The sequence below is a fragment of the Rhinolophus sinicus genome, chromosome X (assembly GCF_036562045.2).
Source record: "Rhinolophus sinicus isolate RSC01 chromosome X, ASM3656204v1, whole genome shotgun sequence".
Classification (NCBI taxonomy): Eukaryota; Metazoa; Chordata; class Mammalia; order Chiroptera; family Rhinolophidae; genus Rhinolophus; species Rhinolophus sinicus.
The window spans coordinates 97,262,813-97,275,095 of record NC_133768.1 but is presented as its reverse complement, the minus strand read 5'-3'; the positions used below and the strand labels follow the sequence as shown (position 1 = coordinate 97,275,095).

Genomic DNA, 12,283 nt, shown 5'->3' with positions numbered 1-12,283 from the left:
AACCCATTATTCTGGGAACCAGCAGGATGGCAGAGGTGCTTCAGAAAATGCATTTACATTTATAGAGCCTTGGATCCTGTAAGTAGTGGGGAAAGGAATAATGCAGAATTGCGGTTAGTTCAGGTACAAACCTGGCTGATGACCTGCAGGACCATAACATTATAACTTTCTCTCACAGGCAGAAAAGGAAAAGGCGCTGCTCCTTACTGCTCCTTCGCATGCTAACCTCTTAAATCCACGGTGCTGAAACAGCCTCTGCTACCTCGTGTATGGCTGCGAAAAGTTAAATATACTGATATTCAGCGGGGTGCTCAGACAGGGTAGCACTCTGGTGTGATGTTAAAAGGTCATTGAATCAACTCTGCCTTATTCCAATTACGGTTATTTTTCCAGAACGTGTAAGAGGTGGGAAAAGACTGAGCTTAGTTCATGGGTGGGTTGGCTCCATACGTGGTAGAAAACAAAATGGACTTTGCACTAGAAAGAGGACTAATGCTTACATGCCCAATCCTTAGACTTCCCTGCCTTCTGCCTCTAGGTGAGACCCTTTGGCTTTGGACTTGATGTCAAATTGGCTTAATCGCTCCGAGCCTTGTCATTGTCATTCTGCAGTTCATTTAATAGCCTCTTATAACAACCATCTCATTGCACAATCTTTGTGATTATTACTTCCTCTGGACGTCTCAAACTCCTGAGATACTGCACCTGCCTGCCAGTAATTTTCCTTCCGTTGGTGTCCTATGTCCGTTCTTCCCTGGTGAAAGTTTTGACAGTTAGACCGCTGTCACATCACAGAGGTTATCGGTACTTCACTTAACCACCAGTGATGTAGTCCTCATTTCCAACCAGCTGGTAGGCAACCGTGCTCCAAACTCCCATTTAATAATCTGCTTCTTAGGACCACTTCTAGCACCAAATATACTTTAAGTCCCTCCAGAAACAGATCTCATTAACAGCTCTTGTCAGGGAGTGAAGGAAGCTGGACTGAGCAGAGGGAGTATTTGAAGAGGCACGCAGTTGCAATAGAGGACTCAGCTGATCCTCCAGGGATATCTAAAGCTGGGATGGCCGTTTGGAAATGTTAGGAGTTGAAAAGAGGAGGCTAGGCCTTTGTACCCCCACACTGACTAGTCATTGCATATAGTCTTACCTGGAGGAAGCAGTGTACCCCTGAGCAAGGCAGCCCCCTTTAATCCATAGCAATTCCTGGGGAGTGATTCAGCTGTGACTTTCAGCAGGCTACACTCCTAGCCGCTGAGGCAATGAATGCCTCGGTCCTAAAGGTTGGATTGGGGGGCAGTACATCATAGCATCCACTTCACTCATCAGTAGGGGAATGGCATTAACAGGATGGAACATAATTCAGCATTTAAAAGGAATAAGATAGACCTATGCTAGCCTATTTGGAGAGATTTTTGCAAGGTTTTGTTAAGTAAGAAACAATTTGCAGAAAACTGCACAATGTGCCCATTGTTTTGTTAGACGTTAACCAAAAAGGGCTTACACATGAACACACAGGCACACACCCACGCACGCGTGCGTGTGCACACACACACACACACACACACACTCGATTAGCTAGGTATGAAGAACCATGCAGACATATACATACTAGGTTGTTAGTGTGGGTCACAAGAGGTGGCGAAGGGTTGATGGCAGAGACAGATAGGGCCTTTGGGGAGGGGATCCACAAAGAAAAGGAAAGAAAACAGGGTGTGCTAAAATCGGGGGATTAATGTATTCCCAGAAACCTGGAAAAGCTGTAGAAACTTGTGAGAAGGAAATAGTATCAATCAGGGTGCCAACAAGAAACCGATGGTACACATAAGTGGGGTAAGGGAGGAGAATTAACTGAAGAGACTGTGTACAAAGGTATGAGCATGGTTAAGAGAAATTGTGATAGATTGGATACTTGTTCTGCAAACATTCACTCCTCACTCTCCCCGACCCTGTGGGATGGAGTGTACATACCTGTTGCTCTGAATCTAGGCTTGGTCATGCACTTGCTTTCGTCCATCGAATATGAGCAGACATGATGTGAGTATAGGATTTCAATGTGTTTGCGTGGTTTGGTAGTCTTCTTGCCCTCCTGCGATTGTCATGAGAAGAGCATGCCCCAGGCAGTTGTTGATCCTTCAGATTGGGGTACACAGTAATTCACCTGGAGTAGATTTGAACACAATCTGCATCCTAGAGCCAAGCCCACCCTAACTGCATCCTGAAGGAAAATAACCCCAGACAGCTCAGAGCACATAAGCATGGAGAAAAAGTGACTCTTGTAAGTCTTGGGGAGATTTCTTATACAGCATTATTGCAGCAATAGCTGACTAATACTGACACCAACAAGGGATTCTGAAATACCCTGGGGCTAGCAAGAGTGGGGAGCTGTCACCTCCCACTGAAGCATGGAGGGGTAAGGGCAGGGAGTGATTACTGGAACACAACAGCTATACGAGGTCTGACAAGTTTGCGAACTTGTTGCACTGATGTTGCTAACTTTTTTTTTTTTAATATCAGAGGGATTATTCATTATGAGTGTGTACCAACTGGACAAACAGTTTCCCATGTTTACTATTTGGAAGTGCTGAAAAGGCTGCATGAAAACATTAGACGACCTGAACTTTTCGCCACCAATTCGTGGCTCTTGCATCACGACCATGCACCAGCTCACACGGCACTGTCTGTGAGGGAGTTTTCACCAGTAAACAAATAACTCTATTGGAACACCCTCCCTACTCACCTGATCGAGCCCCCAATGACTTTTTTCTTCACCCAGAGGTAAAGGAAATATTGAAAGGAAGACATTTTGCTGACATTCAGGACGTCAAAGGTAATAACGACGACAGCTCTGATGGCCATTCCAGAAAAAGAGTTCCAAAATTGCTTTGAAGGGTGGACTAGGCGCTGGCGTCAGTGCATAGCTTCCCAAGGGTAGTACTTTGAAGGTGACCATAGTGATATCCAGCAATGAGGTATGTAGCACTTTTTCTAGGATGAGTTCTCGAACTTAATTGTCTGACCTCGTAGAAAAGAATCCTGGACAGGATTTGTGGCCTTTGGTAGAGGAACTCAGCCACAGTCACCTCCTGGTCAGAAGCCAGAGGGCAAGGGAGCCATTTATTCAGTCCATAAAGGTCAGCCTCCTGGGCACAGAACAGGGTGGTGGTGAGTGGTTTTAGAGGGCAAACGGGAGATGTCCAAAAGATTTGTGCACAATCAATTCCAAGTGAGGCACATTGGAAGAGATGCACAATCACATTAGTAATTAGAGAGATTTTAAATAGAACAAAAATGGGATCCGGTTTCAAACTATTTGGCAAAAGTAAAAATAATGACAATATCAAATGTTGAAGGGATATGGGGAAATGAGAATTTTCATGTACGGCTTATGACAGTGTAGAACAAAATTGGAGTTGTACAAGAAATTAATATGATGATGCCTCATAAAGTTAAGACATACATACCCTACAAACAAGCAACTCCAATAAGGATGTTGAGGTGCAGCATTTTTTTTAATGGGTGTGTGATTAAGACCTCTCTTGAAGCTGTTTATTATCTAATATTTTCCTTTAAAGCCTTAATTGTTTGGGCTTTCAAATTTAAGTCTATAATCCACACCGAATTAATTTTTATGTATGCTGAGAGGTAGTGGCCAATGTTCATTGTTTCAAAATGGAAATCTAATTAACCCAATAAAATTTATGAGAAAGAATGTTTTCTTCCCCACAGAATTTACTGCCTTTGTCATAAACCAGGTGACCATACAAGTGTGTATTTCTTTCTGGATTTTTTATTGTACTCCATTTGTCTATCTGTCTCCTTGCACTAATACCACATGCTTTAATTTTTGTGGTGTGTGTGTGTGTGTGTGTGTGTGTGTGTGTGAGAGAGAGAGAGAGAGAGAGAGAGTGTGTTTTATACAATAAGCCTTGCTATCTGGTGGTATAAGTCATCCAGCTTCGTATGTCTTCAATATTGATTTGGGTGCTCTAAATTCTTTGCATTTCCATATAAATTTTAGATTAACTGATCAATTTCTCTTGTGATTAGTGTTCTTTGTATCCTGTTAAAGAAATATTTGCCTAACCCAATATCGTGAAGGTATCCTGCTGTATTTTCTTCTAAAAACTGCTTGATTTTTATTGGAATAGCATTGAACCTAAAAACAAATTTGGGGAGACTATATACTGTAACAATTTTGAGGTTTTCAATTCATGAACATCTCATATGCTTCCATTTATTTTATTTTATTTAGCTCACTGTTATTCTTTAGTTTCCACTGTTGAAGTATTGCAAATATTTTATAGATTTATGAGTATTCCTTGATATTTGATCATTTATAACACTATCATAAATGGTATCACTTTTGTTAAATTCTGTTCCCACTAATTGTGTTAGTAAATATGGATACAGTTAATTTTATAACAGCTTTATTGAGATATAATTTACATACCACAGTATTCACTCTTTTAAAGTATACAAGTCCGGGGCGGATGGGTGGCTCAGTTGGTTAGAGTGCGAGCTCTGGGCAAAAGGGCTGCCGATTCGCACAAAGGCCAGTGAGTTGTGCTCCGCAGCTAGAATGAAGACAAGCTGCACCTCAGCTCCCGTGCAGCCTGATGGTTCAATTGGTTGGAGTGCAGGCTCTCAACCACAAGGTTGCCAGTTTGACTCCCACAAGGGATGGTGGGCTGTGCCCCCTGCAATCTGCATCTAAGATTGAACAATGTCGACTGGACTTGGAGCTGAGCTGCGCCCTCCATAACTAAGATTGAAAGGACAACAACTTGACTTGGAGCTGATGGATCCTGTGAAAAACACACTGTTCCCCGATGAAGTCCTGTTCCTCTTCCCCAATAAAATCTTTAAAAAAAATAAATGAAAATTAAGTATACAAGTCAGTAGTTTTAGTATATTCAGAATTGTACAACTATTACCACTACCTAATTTTAGAACATTTTCATCACCCCAAAAAGAAACACTGTGCCTCCCCATTTTCCCCTCCATCAAGCTCCATCAACCAATAGACTTTCTGCATCCATATATTTTCCTATTTTGAACATTTCATATAAATAGACTGATCTAATATATGATCTTTTGTGACTGGCTTCTTTCGCTTAGCATTAGGTTTTCTAGGCTCATCCATGTTGTAGTATGTGTCAGACCTTCATTGCTTTTTAATATTCCATTGTGTGGCTATACCACTTTTGTTTATCCATTCATCAGCTGCTGGACTTTTGAGTTGTTTCTATTTTTTTTTGGTAATTATGAATAATGCTATTATAAATATTCACATACAAGTTTTTGTGAAGGTGCATATTTTCAGTTTAATTCAGAAGATGCATATTTTCAGTTCCACAACTGGAGTGGAATTGTCAGGTGGGTGACACAATAACTCTATGCTGAAAAGAAACATTTTGAGAAATGGCCAGACTGTATTCCACAGTAGTTGCACCATTTTACTAGCAATGTAGACGGCTCTAATTTCTCTACACCCTCACCAACAGTTGTTATTGTGTTTTTAAATTTTATATATTGATCTTCTAGTCACAAAAATTGCAAACTTTATTATTTCTAATTGTTTGTAGATTTCTTTGGATTTTGTATGTCATATCTTCAAATAATGGATTTTATTTCTTTTCCAATTTTAATACACTTTATTTCATTTTATTACCTAGTTGTAATGGCTAACAATCCTAAGACATTGTGAATAAAAATGGTGATGGTTGACAATACTGTCTAGTTCGTGACCTCAGAGGAAAGCATTTGATATTTAACCACTAAAAGTTATTTTATTTTTCTAAGATTTTATTGGGGAAGGGGAACAGGACTTAATTGGGGAACACTGTGTACTTCTAGGCCTTTTTTCCAAGTCAAGTTGTTGTCCTTTCAATCTTAGTTGTGGAGGGCGCAGCACAGCTCCAGGTCCAGTTACCATTGCTAGTTGCAGGGGGCGCAGCCCACGATCCCTTGTGGGAGTCAAACTGGCAACCTTGTGGTTGAGAGCCTGCACTCCAACCAATTGAACCATCAGGCTGCACGGGAGCTGAGGTGCAGCTTGTCTTCATTCTAGCTGCGGAGCACAACTCACTGGCCTTTGTGCGAATCGGCAGCCCTTTTGCCCAGAGCTCGCACTCTAACCAACTGAGCCACCCATCCGCCCCGGACTTGTATACTTTAAAAGAGTGAATACTGTGGTATGTAAATTATATCTCAATAAAGCTGTTATAAAATTAACTGTATCCATATTTACTAACACAATTAGTGGGAACAGAATTTAACAAAAGTGATACCATTTATGATAGTGTTATAAATGATCAAATATCAAGGAATACTCATAAATCTATAAAATATTTGCAATACTTCAACAGTGGAAACTAAAGAATAACAGTGAGCTAAATAAAATAAAATAAATGGAAGCATATGAGATGTTCATGAATTGAAAACCTCAAAATTGTTACAGTATATAGTCTCCCCAAATTTGTTTTTAGGTTCAATGCTATTCCAATAAAAATCAAGCAGTTTTTAGAAGAAAATACAGCAGGATACCTTCACGATATTGGGTTAGGCAAATATTTCTTTAACAGGATACAAAGAACACTAATCACAAGAGAAATTGATCAGTTAGTCTAAAATTTATATGGAAATGCAAAGAATTTAGAGCACCCAAATCAATATTGAAGACATACGAAGCTGGATGACTTATACCACCAGATAGCAAGGCTTATTGTATAAAACACACTCTCTCTCTCTCTCTCTCTCTCTCTCTCTCTCACACACACACACACACACACACACACACACACACCACAAAAATTAAAGCATGTGGTATTAGTGCAAGGAGACAGATAGACAAATGGAGTACAATAAAAAATCCAGAAAGAAATACACACTTGTATGGTCACCTGGTTTATGACAAAGGCAGTAAATTCTGTGGGGAAGAAAACATTCTTTCTCATAAATTTTATTGGGTTAATTAGATTTCCATTTTGAAACAATGAACATTGGCCACTACCTCTCAGCATACATAAAAATTAATTCGGTGTGGATTATAGACTTAAATTTGAAAGCCCAAACAATTAAGGCTTTAAAGGAAAATATTAGATAATAAACAGCTTCGCAGAGGTCTTAATCACACACCCATTAAAAAAAATGCTGCACCTCAACATCCTTATTGGAGTTGCTTGTTTGTAGGGTATGTATGTCTTAACTTTATGAGGCATCATCATATTAATTTCTTGTACAACTCCAATTTTGTTCTACACTGTCATAAGCCGTACATGAAAATTCTCATTTCCCCATATCCCTTCAACATTTGATATTGTCATTATTTTTACTTTTGCCAAATAGTTTGAAACCGGATCCCATTTTTGTTCTATTTAAAATCTCTCTAATTACTAATGTGATTGTGCATCTCTTCCAATGTGCCTCACTTGGAATTGATTGTGCACAAATCTTTTGGACATCTCCCGTTTGCCCTCTAAAACCACTCACCACCACCCTGTTCTGTGCCCAGGAGGCTGACCTTTATGGACTGAATAAATGGCTCCCTTGCCCTCTGGCTTCTGACCAGGAGGTGACTGTGGCTGAGTTCCTCTACCAAAGGCCACAAATCCTGTCCAGGATTCTTTTCACGAGGTCAGACAATTAAGTTCGAGAACTCATCCTAGAAAAAGTGCTACATACCTCATTGCTGGATATCACTATGGTCACCTTCAAAGTACTACCCTTGGGAAGCTATGCACTGACGCCAGCGCCTAGTCCACCCTTCAAAGCAATTTTGGAACTCTTTTTCTGGAATGGCCATCAGAGCTGTCGTCGTTATTACCTTTGACGTCCTGAATGTCAGCAAAATGTCTTCCTTTCAATATTTCCTTTACCTCTGGGTGAAGAAAAAAGTCATTGGGGGCTCGATCAGGTGAGTAGGGAGGGTGTTCCAATAGAGTTATTTGTTTACTGGTGAAAACTCCCTCACAGACAGTGCCGTGTGAGCTGGTGCATGGTCGTGATGCAAGAGCCACGAATTGGTGGCGAAAAGTTCAGGTCGTCTAATGTTTTCATGCAGCCTTTTCAGCACTTCCAAATAGTAAACATGGGAAACTGTTTGTCCAGTTGGTACACACTCATAATGAATAATCCCTCTGATATTAAAAAAAAAAAAGTTAGCAACATCAGTGCAACAAGTTCAAACTTGTCAGACCTCGTATAGCTGTTGTGTTCCAGTAATCACTCCCTGCCCTTACCCTCCATGCTTCAGTGGGAGGTGACAGCTCCCCACTCTTGCTAGCCCCAGGGTATTTCAGAATCCCTTGTTGGTGTCAGTATTAGTCAGCTATTGCTGCAATAATGCTGTATAAGAAATCTCCCCAAGACTTACAAGAGTCACTTTTTCTCCATGCTTATGTGCTCTGAGCTGTCTGGGGTTATTTTCCTTCAGGATGCAGTTAGGGTGGGCTTGGCTCTAGGATGCAGATTGTGTTCAAATCTACTCCAGGTGAATTACTGTGTACCCCAATCTGAAGGATCAACAACTGCCTGGGGCATGCTCTTCTCATGACAATCGCAGGAGGGCAAGAAGACTACCAAACCACGCAAACACATTGAAATCCTATACTCACATCATGTCTGCTCATATTCGATGGACGAAAGCAAGTGCATGACCAAGCCTAGATTCAGAGCAACAGGTATGTACACTCCATCCCACAGGGTCGGGGAGAGTGAGGAGTGAATGTTTGCAGAACAAGTATCCAATCTATCACAATTTCTCTTAACCATGCTCATACCTTTGTACACAGTCTCTTCAGTTAATTCTCCTCCCTTACCCCACTTATGTGTACCATCGGTTTCTTGTTGGCACCCTGATTGATACTATTTCCTTCTCACAAGTTTCTACAGCTTTTCCAGGTTTCTGGGAATACATTAATCCCCCGATTTTAGCACACCCTGTTTTCTTTCCTTTTCTTTGTGGATCCCCTCCCCAAAGGCCCTATCTGTCTCTGCCATCAACCCTTCGCCACCTCTTGTGACCCACACTAACAACCTAGTATGTATATGTCTGCATGGTTCTTCATACCTAGCTAATCGAGTGTGTGTGTGTGTGTGTGTGTGTGTGTGTGCACACGCACGCGTGCGTGGGTGTGTGCCTGTGTGTTCATGTGTAAGCCCTTTTTGGTTAACGTCTAACAAAACAATGGGCACATTGTGCAGTTTTCTGCAAATTGTTTCTTACTTAACAAAACCTTGCAAAAATCTCTCCAAATAGGCTAGCATAGGTCTATCTTATTCCTTTTAAATGCTGAATTATGTTCCATCCTGTTAATGCCATTCCCCTACTGATGAGTGAAGTGGATGCTATGATGTACTGCCCCCCAATCCAACCTTTAGGACCGAGGCATTCATTGCCTCAGCGGCTAGGAGTGTAGCCTGCTGAAAGTCACAGCTGAATCACTCCCCAGGAATTGCTATGGATTAAAGGGGGCTGCCTTGCTCAGGGGTACACTGCTTCCTCCAGGTAAGACTATATGCAATGACTAGTCAGTGTGGGGGTACAAAGGCCTAGCCTCCTCTTTTCAACTCCTAACATTTCCAAACGGCCATCCCAGCTTTAGATATCCCTGGAGGATCAGCTGAGTCCTCTATTGCAACTGCGTGCCTCTTCAAATACTCCCTCTGCTCAGTCCAGCTTCCTTCACTCCCTGACAAGAGCTGTTAATGAGATCTGTTTCTGGAGGGACTTAAAGTATATTTGGTGCTAGAAGTGGTCCTAAGAAGCAGATTATTAAATGGGAGTTTGGAGCACGGTTGCCTACCAGCTGGTTGGAAATGAGGACTACATCACTGGTGGTTAAGTGAAGTACCGATAACCTCTGTGATGTGACAGCGGTCTAACTGTCAAAACTTTCACCAGGGAAGAACGGACATAGGACACCAACGGAAGGAAAATTACTGGCAGGCAGGTGCAGTATCTCAGGAGTTTGAGACGTCCAGAGGAAGTAATAATCACAAAGATTGTGCAATGAGATGGTTGTTATAAGAGGCTATTAAATGAACTGCAGAATGACAATGACAAGGCTCGGAGCGATTAAGCCAATTTGACATCAAGTCCAAAGCCAAAGGGTCTCACCTAGAGGCAGAAGGCAGGGAAGTCTAAGGATTGGGCATGTAAGCATTAGTCCTCTTTCTAGTGCAAAGTCCATTTTGTTTTCTACCACGTATGGAGCCAACCCACCCATGAACTAAGCTCAGTCTTTTCCCACCTCTTACACGTTCTGGAAAAATAACCGTAATTGGAATAAGGCAGAGTTGATTCAATGACCTTTTAACATCACACCAGAGTGCTACCCTGTCTGAGCACCCCGCTGAATATCAGTATATTTAACTTTTCGCAGCCATACACGAGGTAGCAGAGGCTGTTTCAGCACCGTGGATTTAAGAGGTTAGCATGCGAAGGAGCAGTAAGGAGCAGCGCTTTTTCCTTTTCTGCCTGTGAGAGAAAGTTATAATGTTATGGTCCTGCAGGTCATCAGCCAGGTTTGTACCTGAACTAACCGCAATTCTGCATTATTCCTTTCCCCACTACTTACAGGATCCAAGGCTCTATAAATGTAAATGCATTTTCTGAAGCACCTCTGCCATCCTGCTGGTTCCCAGAATAATGGGTTAAGTAAAACTTTGACAGGTGTTCACCAACAAATGTGTGGAATTCACCGTTTGTAACAATTAGGTGTTGGGCTTTCAAGCTGCTCTTTGGAAATGAAGAAACCTTGTCTGAAGAGCCTCCTAGGTGACTTGTCCTTACATCGCCTTGGCCAGAATCACATCGAGGTCCATTTCCTAAGGGGCATGGAGCTGACTGCTTTGGAAGTCAGCATCTGGGACTGAGTGATCCATCACCAGAGGGGTCTCCATGCCCAGGGCCACATCAGCCATAGAGTGGCAGGGGACATACCTGCTGAACAAGACACGGACCCTGCGTACTGGACCAGGGAGGGAGAGGCGCCATATTCATTGAGACTCAATTTCTTTTTTAATAGCATCTGACATTTATTGAAAATAAGGAGAAGACTTTTGTCCAGGTAGTGTAGGAGAGCCGGGCAGAGTGCAGGGGTCACTGTGTTGAACAAAAGGCACACATCAGAGAGACGGCTGCAAATTCAGAAGAGAACCGGATGCTGGGCAAAACGAACAGGTCCACAGGAGAACATGAGCGACTCGATTTGGCTGCCGGGCAGCCCTGGGACCCGGCAGCCATCTGGCAGGAGCAGAAGGTGTCTCTGGGAGTAGGGAGGGACTGGGTCCCGCCGAAGGTGAACGGCTGGCAGAGCCCCTCCAGGGAGGCGGTGAGCTGTTGGAATCATTGTCCAGGGGCTGTGGCCAGCTCAGTCAGCTACCTCCCGGGTGAGACCAGACCGCTGGAGGCTGCAGTCTGTCGCTGGGATGCGGCGGATGGTGATGATGGCAGCCGCCGCGCAGGTCTCCGGGCACATCGATGCAGGCCTGGTAGCCTGACAGGGAGCGGCTGGGCTGTGGGGGTCTGTCCAGCGTGCAGCGGGAGCGCAGCTCGCAGCTGGAGCCCAGGACCGAGTCCAAGTGTGCGTGGGAGGGGCCGGGCTGGACCCAGGGCGGCGGCGGCGGCGGCGCGCTCCAGAGAGAGGCCCCGCTGCAGCAGCGGGACCTGGAGCGCTATTCCTGGAACAAAGGCAAGCACTACGCGGGAGGGGACAGGAGCGCGGGGTGGATCACGGCGACTCGAACGTAAGGGCGGGGGAGGCGCGGCGGGAGGACGCCTGTGGCGGTCTGGGCGGTGGCGACGGGCGCGCGGACCCTCCCCCGAGCACCCGCCACCCAGGCCCGAGGGTCTCCCGGCCTAGAAGTCCTCGTCCTCCACCCATCCAAAGACCCGCTTCATCTCGGCCAGGAAGCCCCGGTAATCATTGAGCAGGGGGCTCTCCTTCCTGATGTAGGGGATCACCCACTGCAGGGCCGGCCCGGTGAGGCGGGTGATGAGGAACGTCACCTTCAGGGCATCGCTGGAGAACAGGGTCTCGTCCACCAGCATGTAGGCGCCCGTCTGCACGATAAACTCCGGGAGCCGGTCGGTGTCTCCGTCAAACGTCTCGGGAAGGGAATCGGGTTCCTCCACCGACGCGCCTGGGGCCGGAGGGGCAGGGCCAGGAGGGCCTTGATCAGCTGCACTCGGCCGTCCATCGCGCCTCGCTCGCTTGGCTGGGCTGGGCGGGGCTGGGGGCGGGGAGGAGGGCGGGAGGCGTGGCGGGAAGTGCGT

At 44.3% G+C, this 12,283-nt stretch overlaps 1 protein-coding gene across 1 annotated transcript; it reads right to left on the bottom strand.

The window, feature by feature from the left end:
- Positions 1-11,018: 11,018 nt before the first annotated feature.
- LOC109437933 (retrotransposon Gag-like protein 8) lies at positions 11,019-12,243 on the bottom strand. Its single transcript, XM_019717459.2, is given in 2 exon segments — positions 11,019-12,117; positions 12,120-12,243. Coding segments are annotated over 2 exon segments (339 nt in total). The 5' UTR covers positions 12,208-12,243; the 3' UTR covers positions 11,019-11,866.
- Between the last annotated feature and the right edge of the window lie 40 nt (positions 12,244-12,283).